Source organism: Sander vitreus, chromosome 23 (genome assembly GCF_031162955.1).
Source record: "Sander vitreus isolate 19-12246 chromosome 23, sanVit1, whole genome shotgun sequence".
Lineage (NCBI taxonomy): Eukaryota > Metazoa > Chordata > Actinopteri > Perciformes > Percidae > Sander > Sander vitreus.
In genome coordinates, this window is record NC_135877.1 from 11,125,690 (window position 1) to 11,146,978 (window position 21,289).

The 21,289-nt window shown below is 37.7% G+C and overlaps 2 protein-coding genes across 4 annotated transcripts; one reads left to right on the forward strand and one right to left on the reverse strand.

Moving 5' to 3' along the window:
• The first annotated feature begins 5,188 nt into the window (after positions 1-5,188).
• LOC144512302 (tetraspanin-8-like) lies at positions 5,189-14,340 on the forward strand. Of its 3 annotated transcripts, XM_078242967.1 has the most exons (9): positions 5,189-5,400; positions 6,381-6,446; positions 7,117-7,236; positions 7,798-7,872; positions 8,826-8,921; positions 9,256-9,348; positions 9,634-9,705; positions 11,914-11,997; positions 13,063-14,340. In XM_078242967.1, exons 1-9 carry the CDS (start codon positions 5,341-5,343, stop codon positions 13,195-13,197), a joined length of 801 nt encoding a protein of 266 aa, XP_078099093.1. In that variant the 5' UTR covers positions 5,189-5,340; the 3' UTR covers positions 13,198-14,340. The 3 variants fall into 3 exon arrangements, with proteins under 3 accessions (XP_078099093.1, XP_078099096.1, XP_078099094.1); XM_078242970.1 differs by lacking the exon at positions 11,914-11,997; XM_078242968.1 differs by lacking the exon at positions 7,798-7,872.
• Positions 14,341-14,590: 250 nt separating this feature from the next.
• On the reverse strand, positions 14,591-21,284 carry LOC144512038 (tetraspanin-8-like). The gene is made up of 9 exons (XM_078242577.1): positions 21,068-21,284; positions 20,315-20,380; positions 19,729-19,842; positions 19,490-19,564; positions 19,254-19,352; positions 17,347-17,433; positions 16,666-16,725; positions 16,255-16,338; positions 14,591-16,066 (listed from the first exon to the last, which is right to left on the reverse strand). Exons 1-9 carry the CDS (start codon positions 21,146-21,148, stop codon positions 15,962-15,964), a joined length of 771 nt encoding a protein of 256 aa, XP_078098703.1. The 5' UTR covers positions 21,149-21,284; the 3' UTR covers positions 14,591-15,961.
• Positions 21,285-21,289: the final 5 nt, after the last annotated feature.

The window sequence follows — 21,289 nt, forward strand, 5'->3', positions numbered from 1 at the left end:
GTCATGTGACCTTTCTTAAAGGGACCGACCATAAAAAAAACAACGAAAAAAACAAGGCTGTTTATAACTTAAACTTATAACTGTTCTCCGTAAACAACACTGCTCGTAGGAACTAAAATTACTTTAAATGAGTTAACCTTAATGTTAAAATAATGTTAATGTTATTTTTAACATCAACAACCATTTCAGATTAATTCAAATAGTGGCGTAAGTCATGAAATTATATTATTGGGATAACACTAATGAACTCAGCAACAGTCCAAAATATTAAAATGGAATTATGCCTACTAAAATATATAATTTACCACAATGATATACTGTCTCCTTGTTACACAACATAAATGAGTAAAATTAACTTAATGTTAAAGGTCCAGTGTGTAACGTGTTTAGTTGTTCATTATCAAAATCTGTGTTGCCCGTTCACAAACTTGTCCTTTTTCATGAATATTTACCACCACCATCACCAAAATATGGTGTACCACATTTGAGTCTTCTTCTTCGCCCAGAAAAAGAAAATGGATATTGAAAAGAGCAAGAGACCGTCTTTTTGAAACGTGAAGGCTACCGTAGCTGTAATACGTACTTTGAACTGCGTGGTGCGAGAGAGTTGATTGCGATATATGATCTCAACGCTAGATGGGAGACATTCCTACACATTGGACCTTTGTATGCATTTGTAATAAAAAACAATAGGCCATATGTCTTATAATACAAATTTACAGTACACACAAAAGTGTATTGCCTTAACTGTTTATAATATTATTATTATTATTATTGTTATTATAATCTATCAAATCAATAAAACATATGTTTTTTTATACCCTGTGGATATTTATTATGAATAACAGTCATTGTGTTATTAATTTGTGTAACAATTATGCAAGAGGGAAGGTTCGTCACCCAGTGGATGTGTTTAACGGAGCTGGGTTGTACACCCCATCCACCACCACTCATTCCTGGAAATGATTCATGTTGTACTGCTGATGCCAGGAAACACTACACACACAATATGTTCTTTGCCTTTGCTCAGGACTTCCTAAGAAAGCAAAAGTAATCTGCAACATGTATAAAAAACCATCAGCTAGAGTCCTGAGTGGAATGAAAAAGATTGAGAGCATATTTTTCCATAGTGAGGGTCCGTTTCCCAACTGTTCTCTAGGCTTCATTTCAAGGTTGTAGGTTATAGATTTGTAACATAACTTCCTGGAAACCTTGGACCATTCACTCCAAACAGCAAGATGATCATATTCATAGTAATATGTTTCTAATACTAGTGCTGCTTTGGACCAAGGCCCTGAAAATGTTCTGGGAGTCGGGGAGGAACTACATCTGCTGAGAAATGTTTAAAGCAGATGATATTTGCTTCACAAACTTGTGCTGTTTTTGTTGGTATTGTAAGTGTGATTCTGTATAAGACCTCACCTACCAGCACCTCTGTTTAATTATAATTATAGAAAAATACTATATCTTCTTTACATTTTACACTGAGCGGATAACTGAGGAGGTAGCAAAAAAAACGCTTAAGCAGTGTTAATGTATGAACTTCCTCTCAGTTAAATGCTGTAAGTTTGTTTTGTTGCATGTTATTGTTAAAGGGGGGACTCCAGGTATTCACTATTGCATTTCTACAAAGTTCTCCAGAGCTACCGAAGACATTTTTCAGCTGTTTTCACAGACTACATGTGTAAAATCCGTGGAGTTCCCATTTGACTAATACTGATGACTCTGGGATCAGCTAGCTGGACTAATGAACTATTTGTCCTCGCCTGTCTGGAGATAACTGACTCTGTCGTGAGTGATTATTGTGTTGTTTGTGATGCTGATATTGGTGTCAACTATCTCAGTCAGCTTTGTGACAAAAAATCTTTCATCCAAATGCCAAACTGTCATCATAGGAACAGAAAAAGGAGAAGTCAATCAATTAATCAACATTTATTTATATGGCACTTTACAGCAACCAGCAGGTATCCAAAGTGCTTTACATCAGGAACTAAGAATAAAAGAACATATCATACAATCAAAAGAATGAAACATAGAAAACAGTAAAATCAGAAAAGGTTACATACTGTAGAAACAGGAGGAGGAGAGGGAAATTGTCACACCCCTACTACGTATTAAAAGCCATTCTAAACAAATAGGTTTTGAGTTTGGATCTAAAAAGAGCTACATCTGTAATAGTGTGAATATCAGGGGGTAACTTGTTCCAGAGTCTCGGGGCAGCAACAGCAAAAGCCTGATCACCCCACCGTTTATACCTTGACTTTGGGACTTCTAAAACTAGTTGATTTGAAGACCGCAATGACCGGTTGTGCTCACGTAGGGTTACAATCTCAGACAAATACTCCGGGGCCAGGCCATTTAAGGCCTTGAAAACAAACAATAAAATCTTAAAATCGATTCCAAAATGCACAGGGAGCCAATGTAGGGTGTAGAGAACGGGAGTGATGTGTCCCCGTCTAGATGTAAATGTATTTGTTAAAAAGCGAGCAGCAGCATTTTGCACAAGTTGAAGTCGTGAGATGGAGGTTTGATTCAGACCAACATTAAGAGCATTACAGTAATCCAACCTTGAACTAATAAAAGCATGAATCGCCTTTTCTAGATCGTGCCTGTTAAGGAAGGGCTTAACTTTAGCCAGGAGACAAAGCTAGAAAAAGCTCATTCTAACAACATTGCTGATCTGCTTGTCAAATTTCATGCTGCAATCAAATGTAACCTCAACATTTTTGACAGCTGGCTTAGTGTATGAAGCCAGAGCTCCCAAACTCAAAGCTGGACTGTTTGGCATGCATGAAGTACTGAAGATAATACACTCAGTTTTATCTTCATTCAAATTAAGAAAGTTATGTGAAAGCCACAACTTAATATCATTAATACAACTAAGCAGGGAGTTTAGTGCAACACTGTCATTTGGTTTCATAGGCAAATACATTTGCAAATAATTTGCATAACAATGAAATTATGCTTGCCTATAATAGCCCCTAAAGGCAACATATATAAGGAAAACAGGATGGGGCCAAGAATTGAACCCTGAGGTACCCTACAAAAGAGAGGAGCAAGTGACAAGGAGAGGTCACCAATCCTGACAGAGAAGCTCCTATTTGCCAAATAGGAGCTAAACCTTTTAAGTGCCGAGCCTCGGATGCCTACACAATGATCAAGGTGAGAGAGGAAGACTGCATGGTCCACTGTATCAAAAGCTGCTGTGAGATCCAAAAGCACTAAAGCAGCAGGATTCCCGGCAAGGCAAGAAGTAGTAATTATTAATAGAAACTTTGGGTATAAAGAGAAGTAAAAACTGAAAGTCACTGTGAGACCTTGTGTATGCATGTGAGGGTTCATTTTCAGTGATCAATATATTTAGAACTTTAAACACATAATTCACACATGGAAGGATCAGTGTTTCAGTGTTTACTCAGTCAAACACACAGTAATGATTTTTCTGGACAGTGCAGAGAGGTCAGTGTTCACATCTATGATGGTTTGAAGTCAAGAGACGATATCATGAGTGTGCCAAGAAACACAAGTGTTAAACATTACACAATCGCAGATCATCGTTATGTCAGTTGTATGTTATGAGTGTGGATATTACTGTAATTTAAACATTCAGTTCTGTAGAAGACGTGTCGTAACAGACAACAGCATTTTCCCACAACAAGAATGTTGCTCCACGAGAATCAAACTGTGCAACATGTATCTCCCGAGAACATAATTGGTCCAAGCATTTCCAAGAAATAAAAGCATTTTTTGACCCTCGGCGTCCTTCCGCCCACCAACATCCTCTGCGCTACGGAATGTGTTTTCATGTCCTACAGATGTGTGAGTGGGTGCCAATGATTTTGTGTAAGCGCTGATGAAGTTGACTTAAACATTTGGAAGCATGGGACAGCTTTACATACGTATGCATGGATGTAAATGCCTGCATTTGTGTGTGTGTCTGTTCACCATGCTCTCCAGATGTGTCTGTGCTCCATCAGGAAATGCTCCACTCTGGATCTGCTTTAACAATTTACTTTTTTTCTGTTGGAACTCCAGGAACCATTAATGTTGGAGCAATGTGCATCTGACTCTGTGCCTGAGTGAGTTGCAGATAGATAGATAGATAGATAGATAGATAGATAGATAGTGTGAGTGTGTGTGGGACTCTGATGGGAAGTCATGTGATGCAGCCTCTCACTAGTTCCTTTGTTCGTCCAAGACAACAGTAGACAAAAAGAGCTTTATGGGGGACTTTTGACTTTCTCTCAGGTCCATTTGAGAGCTCTGTTTTCTCTGTCTTTGGATCAGTCTTGTTCTCTTTCTGGTCTTTCACTGGTAACATAATCAAGTTTTTGCTAAACCTCCTGTGATTACTTTCCTTTTCACTGTACCTACAGGTACACTGCCAATATTTCTCTCTCTGGCCCTGCACCACAGCGCACACATTAAAGTCAGCCATCACAATAAACTAATATTGTTCATCCAAACTGATCTTTTTCTGTTAATTCGGGCAGGAAAAAAACACTCGTGTGTCTGAGGTAAATGGCCCAGAAAGACGTTTAAAATATCCATCATTGTGTTGTTGCAATATCCACTCCAGCTGATGGTAAAGGTGTAACTAGTCATAACGAGGTTACATGCATTACTGAGAACCTCTTCATTTGACTTGAGTGATGGCTTTTCTGCTAATTATATGATCCATAACAGCACTATAATGTCACAGTATACATTGGATTTATGTTTGCAGTACCTGCACTATGTCCTACTCACAGCATTACAGTAAACATGCTCTCATTTATCTAAGCTGTTGTCGATACATATTGTACATTGATAAGTATTGTAATAGTAGGCGTACAGTGTGTCTTTAAAACAAAACCTTACTTATAGAGTGTGGTCTAGTCCTACTCCATCTGTAAAGTGTCTCGAGATAACTCTTGTTATGATTTGATAGTATAAATAAAACTGAATTGAATTGAACTTAAAGGCCTGGGGTCTAAACACACTGAGCAGTTAATTCTGGGCTACAGACCAGTCACAAAGTGCCTATAAAGCAAAAAAAAAACTAAACAATTCTATCACTTTTCACACATTCATGAACAATCTGTGATACTGTTTCCCCACAAATGATATTAATTAATTCCACCCACACACATATACAGCCCCTCCAGATGGGCAGGGCCATTCACCCAATACCATCGGATTTCCTCCCACACGCCCATGCACAAACACCAAGGAGCTGTGCGCGCAACAAGATGAGAAGTTTCTCTCTCTATTAAAGACACATCTCCATAGCGTGCACTTCTATTTAGGAAAACTTTAAACGGCATTACAAATATCGACGGCGAGTTTAAGCGCAACAACATGGGGAAAGTGAACGTCTGTTTGAAGCGAAGTTACGTTATAGTGATAAGTTTGATCGCGGTAAGTGTTTTTTTTTTTTCTTTCTGCTGCTTCTGCAGAAACAGTTCATAGGCTACTCAAATGAAACCGGTGCCACTTTGTAAGTGTAGATTATTCAACGTATAATCCGTCAAACTGTGGTTGTATCAGATGCTTACATCTACAAGTCGATTATTTCAATTCAATTGTTTTCAGAGCAACCTATTAAAGAAGTGTGATATCTTATTTGGCCTTATATTGGTGCTTCAGTTGTAGCCGAGAGAAACGAGAGGAAGTGGAGCTTGTTTTAAGAAAATGCAGACGTTTAATTTGAAAAATCAAAACTTGTTGGAATAAATATTCAGTAGAGAAAGTGAACCCCCAGTGGATAAAGGGGACATTGTAAATAGCTAAAGAAATCTCTCCAGATGATGATAAGCAGTTTTTGTTATTATTAATACCTTTTTTGTAGCTAATAAAACCATCTATAGAGTAACAGGAACTTGATGCATGACTGCTTACTTAATATTATGGTCTACATAAAACTGAATGTGCATGGATTCATAACCTCAAATTTAGTTTTTATTCTGCATACCTCTCTCTTCTTAATAATAATAATAATAATAACTATTATTATTATTATTATTATTATTATTATTATTATTACATACAGTAGGCTACAACATGTGGTTTTGCTTGTGTCCTCCAGGTACAACTGTTGTTGTTTTTGCGAGGCTGGTGGTTGTCTATGTTGTTTAGTACAGGAGCCTGTACATTCACTACACAATGGGACCTTAACATGCTGTGTGAGCAACATAATCTTTCTTAATGATTTCAACTGTTGGGTGGATAAGTTGTTTGAAGACGTCCTTTTTGGGCTGTGGAAACTATTTTCTGGCAAATTATTTTGTACTACACGATGAACGATGTTGCTATGCATTGGACCTATACTCTATGTATGGACCTGAAGGTGATGCTGATGAAGATGATGATGATGATGAAGTGTGTTGCTGCTGTTGCAGGTTGCCAGTGCCTTGCTGTTGGGAGGCACTCTGTTCAACCACGGATACTACCACCAAAATGAAGAGGTAACACTTAGTTATCGTACAACTTCTCATACAAGAGATCATATTATGGTTTGGCATGTTTTAGCCTGCCACAATGTATTCTTTAATGTATTCTTCGACTAGTGACAAAACAAGTAAGCAAGTTTTAAGTGTTTGCTACAGAAATGAACTTGCAAATCTAAAGCTCTACAGCGTGCATCTGAAAATTGTAATTAATTGCAAATTATGCATAATTCAAAACTTGAAAAAACACTACTATGGTGCTTTTTACAAAATGTGTTGTATGTCTAAAGTTAGCTCCTCAGTTTATTTCTAATTCGTATTGCTGTTTTTTAGCATGCATACACATACAGTAATAGCATACTCAGTGACTGAATGGTGACCTGTCAAACTTCATTCAAAAAGTCACTCCTGCTGAAATCTTCTTTTTTTCCATTGAAAGCTTTATACGTGTATTTTCCTCAAGAACAACACACAACTCAAATATTAGCACCGGAATAACTGTAGATATTTGCCTAAACTTACCTTGACATTCATAACGTTTTTACATAGTTGCAATCTGTGTAGAAACTGCCGATATTGACCTTAGGAACTAGAAGCAACAATTCAGACACTCCAGCAGCATGCATGCATGCTGTTGTCCCTGTTCACCAAGCCTGCTGACCTGGTTCTCTGTTGGTTTTCTCCACAGGTGGAAGAGACGTTGCTTACAGCCATTCATGCCATGTATATTATTTCCACCATAACGCTGGCCTTGACCATCACTGGTGTGTATGGTGCCTGCAAAGAGAAGAAGTGGGCGCTTATAGTGGTGGGTAAAGAAAAACACATTTTTATTGTTATGAGTAGTAGTAATTAGAGATGGTCCGATACCATTTTTTGCTTCCCGATACCGATTCTGATACCTGAACTTGGGTATCGGTCAATACCGAGTACTGATCCGATACCAGTGTGTCATATATTTTATTATGGTTTAACAACTGTATACTACTATCCCTGTATGGATGTGATATAATTTCTATCTTTGTTGTACGGCCTGGCTCAGGTTAAACTCTTTGTTAAACATGAACAAACACAAACAATGAACGCCCCAGAACCTTCTTTTATTATCCAGTTTGACAGTCAGTTATAACGGGAAAAGAACATAAATAAACTACTTTAACGTAGATTTTCTTTAGGGCTTTATTATGCGGTATCGGATCGGTGTATAAACTCCAGTACTTTCCGATACCGATACCAGCGTTTTAGGCAGTATCGGAGCCCATACCGATACTGGTATCGGTATCGGAACATCTCTAGTAGTAATAATCAAGTATAAATGTCCTAAATGTGTGTGTGTGTGTGTGTGTGTGTGTGTGTGTGTGTGTCTCAGTTTGCAGTTGGAATGATCCTGGGGTGTCTGTTCATGATTTTCATAGAAGTTATTGGACTGGCTGTGCGACCAGAGGTATTACAAAGTTAACTTTGAAATATGTTGTCCCATGTGATATTTCTTTTAGACCCAGTACAATATGGACTATATATAGACTATTGCTGGCATCACAAATGCATTCCTGATTAAGTAATACACCAACAGGAAAAGGCTCTAGTTATTTATTTTATATTAAGTGCCTTGAAGTACTTTAGGGTGCTGTCAGACAGCAGGAAAGATCAGGTGACAGTCACAACCCCACCCCACTTAGTTATTATTGCTACGCCTGTCCATTTTAGCTTACCATTCTTGCATAGCATATATGCGATTTACAGTTATAATGGTGGCTGATTTACCCCTCGAAATTCGTAGTAATATTTGAAACAATGGGTATGAGTTAAGTAAACAAAAGTAGCCCTCTTATTTCTATCTTACAACGTGAATTTTGTTGGCTAAAATTGCAAATAGAACCGGTTAACGATAAGTCGCTACACACATTGGCAAATCTCAGGCCCAGCAGGAGTGTAGCAAAAGTCACGTGTAGTGAGACATATACTTTTTACTCATAATTTAAAAGGCCGTTAACATTGAGTTTTTTAAGTACAGATTAGTGCATCACAATACACTTTCACAACTCTACACACATTTGCAAATGATATTGCTACAATAATACCCCTGATATAGGTTACCAGTAGGTAGAATGCTACAGGCCTTGTGCAATTTACGAATGTTAACGTTGATAAACCCACTGTTTAATTCATTCCTTACATTTTGCTTTTGTGTTTTTTGGTTTTGGAAAAGCAATAAAAAAAGACACCCCCTCCAACTCTGTAGCTAACGAGTATTGGTCTACAGGTAGATACCGTTTTGCCAGTGGCAGAATCTAGAGCTTGACAGACCTGCCATGCCTAGTTGTAGTTGAAAAACATACAGTAATATTTTCAAATTGCTAGTTGTCTAATTTTTTATATTACTTTGTTTTGTTGCAGATGGCTGAAGGACTAAAGATGCAATACCTACGTAAGCTGCCGCTGAATAATGCTACTGAGAGCTTTATAGACACCATGGATGACATACAGATACATGTAGGTAACCTTGTGTGGGGTGTGTGAGTTTCTGTATGCGTTCAAGTTATAAGTTATAAGATATTTTTGTCTAATCATTATTTTTAATCTCATACAGAAGCATTTCCAAGTGCTTTTTAAAGTGATAAACCAATTTAAAACACAGACAGACAGCACACATACACACACCACCAACAACAAAAACATCTTGCAGTTGAACAGAGAAAATACTACATTTCTAGTGCAATCCAGTAATCTTATCTGTTGATGACAAAGGCATGGACAAGTGTTTCTGAGGGCAGTATTTGTCTAAATATGGATGCAAAAACAAATGTGCGTGTATCTTCCTTCTCAGTTGCAGTGTTGTGGACTGGATCAGGGCTACCTGGATTGGGGCTACCACATCCCACAATCCTGCCTATGTGGTGAAGAGTCCACTAATCCATGTGTAAGTATGAAAGCTCAATTTCTGAACCTCTTGTGTACCAAGACCCACTGATATATAGTACGTATTGGTAAAACTCAAAGAATACTGTTTATCATTGTGAATCGATTAACATGGCGAAAAAGTCAGGGCCACTATGAGGTTGACGTTTGTGGTTCAGAGTGGAATGTCTCATCTCATCATCATCTTTGGATGAATTGTCGTGAAATCTAGTACACACGTTAATGTTTCCCTCAGGATGAATTGTAATAACTCTGGTGATCCCTGATTCATGTGTGTGTATTCTAGGTGGCAGCTCCTAGAGACAGCAATCTGTTTGAGCATGTGGTTGATGACCAGCCCATCATGATTTATAATGAGGTAATAAAAACATTCAAATTAAAATGTTAATTTCTACAGTTACAGGTTAACGTGCAAACTGGAGACGGTCCTCCCCCCGAAAAACAGCCACATAAATCTTTATATATTTAGGGCCCGAGCGCCGACAGCGGCGAAGGCCCTATTGAAACTGAAGGAATTATTTTCTGCAAATGAATTGGCTTTTTGAGGGGCTTAACATATTCAAAAACTCACCAAAATTGGCGGTTGCATCAAGTCTGGTGAAAATGTACGTATTTTAAGGGTTTCGGGAATAGGCGCACAAAAATGGCTCGCTAGCGCCCCCTACAAAGTTAAAAAAATTGAGCCCCTGCAGTGCGTTTAACGTAGACTCACGAAAGTTGGTTACAGATATGTAACATCACAAGATGTACAAGAAACATCATTGGAGCCATACCCTAAACCCAACAGGAAGTCCGCCATTTTGATTTCAAAGTTCGAAATTAGTGCGAATTTAGCCATTTCCACATGTCGTACTTTAACAAACTCAACGAAATCAACTTCTAATTCGGTCTGTGCCATCTTAAGACATTAAAGATGAAAAGTTGTTAAAAGAAAAACTTTTCGTCATAGGGCGTGGCTGTGGCGGGGTGGCCATTTTGTGCGTTTTGCCATCAAAACAAGAAGTGGGTGTAACTTGAGTGTACATTGTCCACTTGGCTCGAAACTTTTCAGGATTCATAAGAGTCCAACCCTGAGGACAAATAAAGGCCGATATTTATTTAAAGTCATAGCGCCCCCTAGTGGCAACAGGAAGTAGACCTAAAAGTCAAGGTGCTATACTTTAACAAACTCCTCCTAGAGATTTCATCCGGCGGACTTCAAATTTGGTCTGTACCATCTCAACACCTTAAAGATGAAAAGTTATTAAAAGAAAAACTTTTCGTCAATCAGTGTGGGCATGGCGTGGCGGTCATTTTGAGTGTTTAGCGATGAACAAAGAAATTGTTTTAACTTGAGTGTACGTTGTCGTATCTGCCCGAAATTTCTCGAAGTTGGAAGCGTTTCCAGGCAAAAGAGAATACGAAAAGATGTTTATGTCATTTTGACACAAATACATTTAATAAATTACATTTTGATGTTTGAAAGTCTCTAGGTTTTGACATAAATGCAGATATGAATGTAATTAAAAAAAAATAATAATAATTATCGATTTTCAAATATTGCACCTGTCAATACAGAACAAAATATTCTGTAGCCTATTTTGCCATCAATACTGCCGATGTTGTCTTTGCCGTAATCAAATCAGTATATGTTTATGTTTAACATGGTATTTAATTTTATCAATGGGAAACATACATGTGTACAGACAAGGCTAGCCGCGTCAGACACGTTTCTGGTGTGCAAAGACATAGAAAACGCCACACAGCCGCCACGCAACTGACACACAACAGAAACGCCACGCAGGCAGTGTGCAGGAGGTCTAAGAGTGCCAAATTTCCACGTAAGGAGGTAGTTTAGGATGGTGGATGGGTCAAACAAACAGAGGACTTTCATCCAGGAGACCAGGGTTTGTGTCCCGTTTGCGAACTTGTGTTGGCGAAGGAATGTTCTGCCTATTCTGCCCTACTCTGCATCTTGACAATCTCACTCGTTATGCCTAAACCTATCCAATCCAACCAACAAGGCAACGAGTGCTGGCCAATCAGAGGCAGAGTAGGACGGGACATTCCTTCACCATCCTAGAAAACGCAAATTTGAGTCCGTCTGGAAATAAAAGTAGACAGCGATTTTTTTTTTTTTTTTTTTTCAACTTTACAGAACAAACTGAGCTCCATCAAGTTTTGCGTCACATGCGTAACCGGAAGTGAAGTAACGTTTGATTTGAACCCAAACCATGATCTTTTTCTAAACTTAACTAAGTAGTTTTTGTGTCTAAACTCAACCAAACTTTTGTAGATATTTGAACGGAAAATGCTCTTATGTGTCGTTTTTCCTGCCACCGATAGGGGCACTAATTAATGAAACGCTGCAGGTCTAGTGAACACTGTTGTGCATTGCTACATGTGGCTGTTTTTACGAAGCCTCCTAATAAGAAAGGTAATACTTGTAATATCCTAATACATTCTAAGAACTCTTACGTTTCTAAAAAAATATTCTTTCTGTTGTCTAAAACTTTGGTTTCCAGCCTTTTTGGCTTCTCACCCCTTAAAATGAAGCAATGTTGACTGATCTGCTCTCCTGTTTCAGTCATGCATTCCATTATTGATTGCACATCAGATGGAGAGCATGCATACTCTATGTGGCATAATTCTGGGCATCACATTATTGTGGGTATGTACTGTCAGTCTATGTTTTTGCCTATATATTTATCTACTCTACCTTATCTACTCAATCCCTTGGTCTTCTTTTACACTTTTCCAGCTCTCTCCACACATTAACCATTATTCACAGCTATTGATATCATTTCATCTGGACTAGCTCTTCTGGAGCTTTTGATTATATTGAGGAGTCATGACACTGGATGTTCAAGTTGCCATAGTTTTCTGAGCACTTCAAAAAGTCTCTTCCATTAGGGCTTAAAAGTGGAGGTTAAAAGTTCATTTTCTTATCTCAGAAACAGCAACTGACAAAACAATCTCACCTCAAGGTCCATTTGGCAGCTGTTCTGGAGCTTTGGGGTATTTTGATTCACATTTATTTGTTTCCCTTAAGGGAATGGCCAGTATTATTGAGGTGGGAAGTGTGGCTGAACCTTAAGGTTTACTTTTAAAAAAAAAAAGCAAGGCCCTCCCCAACTTACTCAACATTTTCAATGGACCATCGCCTTGACTTAGAAAAAAGCAATACCCTCCTGACTAATTTCTTAAAGCAATATAACAGTGATGAAGAATACAAAGTAAAAACAGGGTTCCCGGGGGGTCTCAAAAAGTCTAAAAAAGTAAACAATTTCAAAATAAAAATTTTAGGCCTTAAAAATTATTGTGTTCTAGGTCTTCGAATTCTTTTAAACAGGTCTTAATTTCCTTACGTCAGTGTAACGCTACCTCTAATGCTCATTGAAATGTTCCAGCAGCGCTTTACAATGTTTTTTTATATTCCATGGTGTTGTAGTTCTTTCTGTCGCTAGTCCAAATATAATTTGCTGTATTACAACTACAAATGAGACCAACATGCAACTTATATTGCAGCCAATCTAGACACCAGTCCTATAATGCCAATGAGGAAATCAGGGAATTGTTTCAGACGATGTTTCCAGACTCTGACTTTGTTTTTGATGTCGTGATATAGGTCTTAAATTGCATTCATAACAGTCTTAAAAATGTCTTAAAAAGTCTTAAATTTGACTTGGTGAAACATGCAGAAACCCTGAAAAAACTGTGTTTTCTGTCCTTTTAGATTTTGTCAGTGGTGTTGTGCATCTTCATCTTATGTCGGTTGAATAAGAAGGAAGATATCCCTGTAGTGGTCTACAGTCCACAGGCTAAAGCAGGCAACTACACCGCTCTGACAGATGCTGCAGAGTACACCTGATTGGGATTGGTACGATACATAGTGTTTTTATGATGTTTGAATATATCAGAAGTTGCCTCGAACAACTGAAGTTGCATGAAAAATTTGTACATTTTAATTTTTTTTCTTAAATGTATTTGTTTGGGTAATATGTATTTGTTTTGCCATCTAAACCATTAAACCTTTTATTCATTTTTGTCATCCCGGAAGATGCATGTTTTTACAATGGTAAAGTTGTGGGCTATGGTCAGAAACAGCACATACTGTACTGTGAAGACTGTAAGTATTTTCTTTGTTTTAAATAAAGAAGATGAAATGGATGTAATGGAGCTTTTACAGGGTTTTTTTCTTAATTTTGTTAAATTACATTTTGATTAAAGAAGCTGCTGGAGCACTTGCAATAAGTACAGTTTTAGGATGTGATTGGTACGTCTATTGGTATGGCATGTATGACGGTCCAGAGCCTGTTGCCTTGCGTCCTTGTACTGTTGTTTGCTTGTGCACCTGCAGGTCGTGGCTGAGGTGCTAACAACGTAACTGAGAGCACCTGACCAGTCCTCCCTGTCTACTTAACCCCGCCTGTCCAGAGACCAGTGTGTAGCAATCCCTTCACCCAGCACCAGCATCAGCAGTGCATTTTGTGCCAAAGCAATTAAAAATGACTATAGTCATGTGAACAACTGACCAAATGTTCATATAAATAGTCATAGTTTGACAAAGTTTATCAGATGCTTCAGTTTATGGTAGGAGACGGGAGTACAGATAGCAGGGAAGCAACTAATAATGTATTTTACGTTTTGGGTGCCAAAGAAGCAAATCCAAAGTCCTATAAAACACCTCTGTGACACCGCCTGCATTAAAAAAAAGGAAAATGTACTGGAAAGTACAAGCGCTTATGCCTGTCCCTCCACCTCCCAATGAGATGTCAAGTGTGTAACCTTACTGGCATCATGACAAAGAAATGTAACAGCTGCAGTGTTTATATTGATTTTTTTTGTCTGTTTCCTTGTTTGCATTTGTGGAGACTGTTGTGAGTTTGTAACCTGGGACCGTTTTTTTTTAAGTACATCAGGACATTTTTTTAAATCAGTAAAAGGACATGTTGAATGAAACAATATTCATGAAAGGATGTGTAACTTCTAATAAAAACAAGTAATGCTGAAATGTCTTTTTTTTTCGTATATAAACTGAGCAGTGGTGAAAGAAGTAGCAATACTTCATTACGAAAAGTGGAGTGGAGTAAAGTTAGTACAATATTTCCCTCTAAAATGTAGTGGAGTGGAAGTCTAGTGTAGCATGAAATGGAAACACCTACGTACAAGTACCACTAAATTGTACAGTAGGTTACTTGACTAAATGTAAGTTTTTCAGCTCTAAGAAACAAAATATCAATCAAAATAAAACATCAAAGGAACAAGAATCACATTTTATTCCTGCTATTTACAAAATATTACATTAGTTCATTCCATAAATAAATAAAAACAGTGTATAACAGAAATAACAATACCATACTTGGCAAGAGTATATTGTATATTAGGCATTAATGGTTAAAGTGCACAGGTAGACATTGGATCTGCTGTGTCAGATGAAATTCATATGACAATGTATCAGTCAAGGATGACATTTCAACCGCAGGCAGCTCATGCAGCAAGTCATTTTAGGAGTGATGTGGCGTAAAGGCTTCTTTGGTGAGAGTGGCATCAGTCGGGACATTACAGTCTCTGCAAGAATATTGTTGACGCGTTTTCCTACAGGAGCCTCTCACAACCTGTCTGCAGTGGCCTTGCCAAAATGTCTCCAAACCTTGAAATCAAACTTTTGCAGGCGAAATAGTTGAGGATTTACTGCATGTCTACTTAATGTGCAACTAAACAGAATCCCCTCTCCTCCTAGTGGGTATCATTTACCCACTAAATATGCCTTAAGAACAACTTAATGGAGTGATGAAGTTTCAAATATACATTGTGCATAACAAGGCATCAAGACATTCTGTTGTCCCAATGAGAGCTGTGGCTCATTCCGTCGTCCAACCTGATTATTTATCCAAGGAAATACATTGCTCAATAATAAATACATGGTTATATTTCAATCAAAGCACTTTGTAAACACTGTTTATGAAATGTGCTACATAAGGGTTATTTATATTATTATTTGTTCAAAGATTATTGGTTGCTCTAATGCTGAAAATTCAATGAGTGAGTTTTAGACAAGTATGAATATGTAAATGTGTGCTTAAAAGAAGTTGGTCCAGTCGACAAGAGTTAAATTAAACCCATTAATTGATAAAGTAGTAGGTACAGTAGATGCAATTATATTCATATCTGTCTTTCCAAAGACTCAGCGATGTATCCAGGTATAAAGGAAATGGATTTAATAATATCTGAATATTATCCAGATAAGACAACACTTACTGTAAATAACAAAATTCTGGGATCAGGTCTAGCTACTCAAAGAAAACAGATGTCTGGTTAATGCTTGGTAAGATATAATAATTTCGAACATAATTTCAGATATATGACAAAAGCATTTGAAAATGTGCTGATTATTAAACATAGTTAATTTCAATAAATTGCAATGTTTTTACAGCAGTAGGACAAAGGAAATTGATCTATGTATGTATATTACTTTTCAATATCAGTTACATGCATTGACACGAAATTATGATGCCAACATATGTTGCTATAGCACAAAAAAGCCAGGTTATGGTATACAGCATAATGTGCAAATACAAATCAGGTATGCTTATGATAATAATTTAAAGTGTGTATCAAAACATATGAGGTGACTAGAAGGCACCAGGAACATATCTGTTTGTTAGGAGAAGAGCCATGAACTCCTGTTTCCTTTTTATCTGGCCCATCAGCTTGATGCTCATGACCAGTAGAACCACCTGGGGAAGGGAAGCAGCAAGAGTTACAAGCATGATGATTTTCTGCTGATCTGGGATCAAATCTGAACAGAACCCTTGTGTAATATGTCTGCTTCGTGACAAGAAGTATCCGTATGTATTTGTTTAATGCAACTTATAAAGCCCATAAAGTCCTACCAAACATATTAATGTGTGAAAATAACACATACCCAAAATACTCCACTTCCGAATTGAACAGCCATCGTCAATGAGAATGCAAGCTTCAGTTCAGAAACATACACATGTAGGCAAGGCTGTGAAAATAAAGTGCAGGTTTATTGTTAATGTGGTGGCAAAAGCAGTTACAATGTGAATGTAGAAATAACTTATCTGGCTATACTGTGATTCATTTGGCCTTTCTGTCTTCCACTGTCAGATTACACCTACTGAAGTGTACTGTGAAACTGTACTGTTTTTCCCAACGTTGGGGTCGGGACCTCTAAAAGCAGACACTGCTTCAACGTGAGAGGTCACCACCAACCAAAAGTGTTGGGAACCACTGTTGTAATTTCAAATTAAAATAGAGAGAATACAAGAGTTTACTGAACCATTTTTTCAAACCAATCTTTAAAATCATTTACCTCTTGATAAACATACTGGTTCTTTGGAGCCCCGAGTGTGGCGCTGCCCCGTAGTCGAATCTGGTGAGGTATACAAAAATACCAGGGGGAAAATGAGCTTCACTCAAAACTGGTGAAAGGAGGGTGCAACATAAATAAAATGAGGGCAAATTAAAATGTAAACAATAATTCTGTTCCTAGTCTTTCTTTACATTAGTTTGGATCATCACTCCTATCAGTTATCATAACATGTTACTTCCAAAAATGTGATCTGCAGCCGCACTGTAAACATTTATTTGAATTTGTAGAGCTACTTCAAGGTTCAGCTTTCATTCACTGAATGGGTAGTTTAAATACAGATAGACTGGGGAGTTTTTAAAAACATGTTTGCCTGTTGCTACACTTGTATTTCTTTGTTTGCATACAGTATTATTGATATGCAGAACAGACATGTCGTCATGCCGCTCAGTTGAAGCCAGATTACATTGCAGTGTGTTTGTTTTCATGAGGAAAGCTATAGGAAAGCATTTTTTTTTTTAGCACTAGCAGAATCTTTCAGTAGTACTCCAGTCAAACACATATTCAAGAAAATGTTTCCCTCAAATGTCTTACTTGACTGAAAGGCAATGTGAGGCTGCAGGACCAGAAATCCTAACGAGTGATCTTATAGTCTGCTTGTACAGTATAAAGGAAGATACTCACGCATTTTCCTGGATATTGACAGTTACAGGAGGCAGGGATGGAAGCGCCCCAGTCTTTATAGCCTTCAATAAGACCACAGCACTCAAACTGGAAGTGACAAACACACACACACACACACACACACACACACACACACACACACACACACGCTAAGTAAGAAGTAAATTCAAAACAGATAAACCAGAACAAAATGCATTAAACTATATTATATTTTATTTTATTAGGATCCCCATTAGCTGATGCAGAACATCAGCTACTCTTCCTGGGGTCCACACAAAACATAAAACATTACAACAGATAAGACGTTTTCAGACAAAAAACAGCCACATTATATAAAAATAAGAGCAGTATAACTAGTATTATTCTTTTGCAAATATAACTATAGATATTCCTCTTCATATACTCTTATAAATATTACACTAAATACATAAGCACTGAATATAGAAAAGTTAAATGCAGATGCAACAACATCTTTGTATACATATACATGTGCAAATATTCCTATACATAAAAAGTACAAAAGTAGTTACAAAATATGGTTACAGGCTTAGGGCCCTTAGATGTTGCTTTACTTGTTTTTTAAAGCTTGATTTATTGTGCGCTTTAGCAATCTCAGCCAGAAGTGAGTTCCATGCAACCATACCTCGATACACTACTGTACGTTGCATTGATTGTGTTCGGGATCTAGGAACTTTGAAAAGACCTCTGGTGGCATGTCTAATATAACATACAACAGGCACATAGACATGTTTAAAGTACAAATTATGACCTTTTAATGTATTGGCTGGATTTGTACAGGAAATGATTCCCCCAAGGCAGGGTAGGCAGATACCTCTTAAAGATAAGACAGACCTGCTTTCCCGGCCAAGCCCCAAAGACTACATATACTGCTGGTGTGGCTTCACTCATGTTTGATTGCCACCTGGGTGCTGTGTGTGATTTATGTGTCTGTGTATGGGGGTTAAAGTTTTTACTAAACTCTACCAAATATGTGTGTGTGTGTGTGTGTGTGTGTGTGTGTGTGTGTGTGTGTGTGTGTGCCTGTCTTCTTTAGGCAGCCTCTCTAGATTTCTTTTTCTTTGAATCTTCTATTTAACAGTGAATGTGGGAGCTAGTATCTTTTTGCCTCAGATGGCCAAGAAAATGCCCTAAAAACACTCCTAAGCTAGCCGTAGTCCGAGGTGAGCACAAGTTGGCTAACTAGAGGTATTTAAGCTATGAGGTGTGCCTCCCCAGTCCAGGTGTTCACTGAATCAAACTAAAACTATCACACAGACATGATGCACATTGTATTTTAAATTTTGTGTGACTTGCACTTTCTGAGGATATTATTATCTCTGATGTCCCTCGCAAATACACAGCCATAAAGCTTAGAAATGATAGAAAAGACACTCTAGAACTTGCCTAAGAATAATCACATTTTCAAGTTTTCTTATCAAAGAAATCCAGTGATGGTTTTCTGTACCCATGGGTTCACCGCAAAAAGGAACTGCTAATAGCTAATTCTGAATAATTTTAATGGTGCCAATTTCACAAAATGTGGGGCTTAATTCTTAGGCCACAGCTAACTGACTCTATAGCTCAACATACTACTTCCTTTTTACATGCATGCATGGTTACATGCCAAATTGAAGAAAGACAAGAATAATATTAGCAGAAATAATAAAAGACATGGCTTACATATTCTTTGAGATATATAAGCTTTTTAAAGATGGACAAATGGGACACACCATTTAATTTTGTGGTGGACAAAAATAGCATTCAAAGTTTTATTTATTTATTGTCTATCTTCACTGCACCTTATAAGGAGGAGGAATGTATTATCTGGAATGTATGGGCAATTATAACATCAAGTTATATAATATAATAAATACATTTATATTTATAAATATAAATGAGCTCCTTACTTCTTTTTGAATACTATACAACAGGGTCCTGTTGGCTTTGCTGGTTCCAGTAAGTGGCATCATGGACAGCAACTTAGACTCCTCGCGGACCACACGTTTCTGAGGAGGGAGAAATCACATTGAACACATTTGTTCTTTGTATATCAAGACATACTAGTTGCTTTTTAATTCCTTAGCATTACATTATGTTAAAAATCTGAATTTGCTCATAAAAGCAGGGCATTCAAGTACTATACCTCATAAACATCTTGGTAACTTAGTGCTGTTCTCACAATTATTGTTTGACTGGCTGCTGCCATCCCAGTTGCATACTGCACACACACATAAAGCAACAATAGTACGTGAAAGAGAAATATCATTTGCAGAAAACACATTTGAACACACACTGTCTTACACTGGCAAAAATAAAATATTACAAGGACACACACACAGTGGTAGTACAAACACCTGAAGCTGTTTTTTTTGTTTTTTTTACCAGAATCAAACACCATCTCTTTCCTGTACAGGCTCCAACCACACCAATCACTGAGAGCAGCAGGCAGCCGATCTCTACCAAGTACATTATCACTACAGAAACACTGGACACCAGCTGAGGAGAAAAATAACACTGGCGTTAAAGTGATACATTGATTGGCAAATGCCCTAATCAACAATTATCATTTTATGTATGTTACTTAATATTATATCGTTGTCACAGATGTATTTCCAAGATAGCAGGGCTACAAAAGAGGTCAAAGGTCAGGGTCACCACCTGAAGATAATTCATTGTCTTGCCCAAGGACACTTCAACTAGCAGCTTCTTGCCAATATGAGGGCTTAAACTCAGGTCGCCCAGAGTAAAGACAATATAAAAAAAGGCACAGCTGTTGTGTGTTCAGGCAATATTGATGAAAGTAAAGCCATGTCTATATAATCCCCCAATTTTCCTTGGATGACCCAGCAACTGTTTTGTTCCTTTTTTTAAATCTGACAAGATGGAAGTCATTTTTCCCTCTGATAAATAATATCTGCTTAGGAAATAATTGTCATCCGCTCAGAAGAACATGTGAAGTCAGTCTTACTTTGCCAGTTTGTATGAGGTCTCTATGCCAAGCTACTGTCATCGTCAACATGAAGGAGCACAGAGCCTTTGGAGAAAGAAATATAAAAATATGTTTTACAAGTTTTACAATGTCAGTGTCTCGAACGTTGTTTGCAATCTGTATATGGTATTTTGTCAGCCATTGGAAAAGTATCACCTTAAATGTTTTAATGTTTTTTATAGTTTATTTAAGTGCTAATGGATGGCAGTAGCACAGCTATCCAAGATTAAGATATAACCTTTACAGGACAGTAATATCACAGCCACATGACTCTAAACTCCCAGCTGAGAAACACAAACACATTGTCAAAAGTAGCATTATAAGGACATTAAAGCCATTCTTTTGGGGGCGGGGGGAGGTGTGAGGAGGGATAGAAGAGAATCGTTATGGTATCCTTTGTAAAAGCAAATTATTACCACCACTATGGCGTCTTTTGATCTTTCCTCCACTTTCTTTGTGTATAACCTTAAAACATTTCGCACTGAAATGTACTGCAGGAATGGCCACATTGTATCATTTTGATGGAGGGGATTCGCTGCTGCATGTTTGTATGTGAGACAGATATAACGTTAGCACTAGCATAGTCTTTTTGGGGGCAATTATAGGCATTTGGGTCAAAATAACAGCAATCAAATCAGACATTTCATCAGAGAAATATCCTATAAAAGGCAATCAAATAGGCCTCTTGACTTAATTTGCATTCTAAAACTGTTAAATATAGCCCATACCTACCATATGCACAGCGTTTGCAAAAATAAACGGCCTTTTCAGGCTCATTTTATCCGCCACCACGACCACTGCGCTCCGATGCATGCTGCTGCTTCTCTCCCAGGCTTTAAAACTACCTTTTACATAAAGCAAATATAAAGACTATAAAGCTATGATTATGACTGTAAGGGCATCTACAGTATCTCTCCGCACAGGACGTCACTGTGATGCACTGGGTGAGGGGTC

Coding starts and splice junctions, on each gene's coding strand:
- LOC144512038 (XM_078242577.1), bottom strand. CDS start 21,148: ATGCATCGGAGCGCAGTGGTCGTGGTGGCGGATAAAATGAGCCTGAAA. Junction 19,565..19,728: donor AGAGATGGTGTTTGATTCTG/GTAAAAAAAACA, acceptor GTGTGTGTGCAG/TATGCAACTGGGATGGCAGC. Junction 17,434..19,253: donor TGTATAGTATTCAAAAAGAA/GTAAGGAGCTCA, acceptor TGTCACTTCCAG/TTTGAGTGCTGTGGTCTTAT.
- LOC144512302 (XM_078242967.1), top strand. CDS start 5,341: ATGGGGAAAGTGAACGTCTGTTTGAAGCGAAGTTACGTTATAGTGATA. Junction 6,447..7,116: donor ACTACCACCAAAATGAAGAG/GTAACACTTAGT, acceptor TTTTCTCCACAG/GTGGAAGAGACGTTGCTTAC. Junction 9,706..11,913: donor CCATCATGATTTATAATGAG/GTAATAAAAACA, acceptor CTCCTGTTTCAG/TCATGCATTCCATTATTGAT.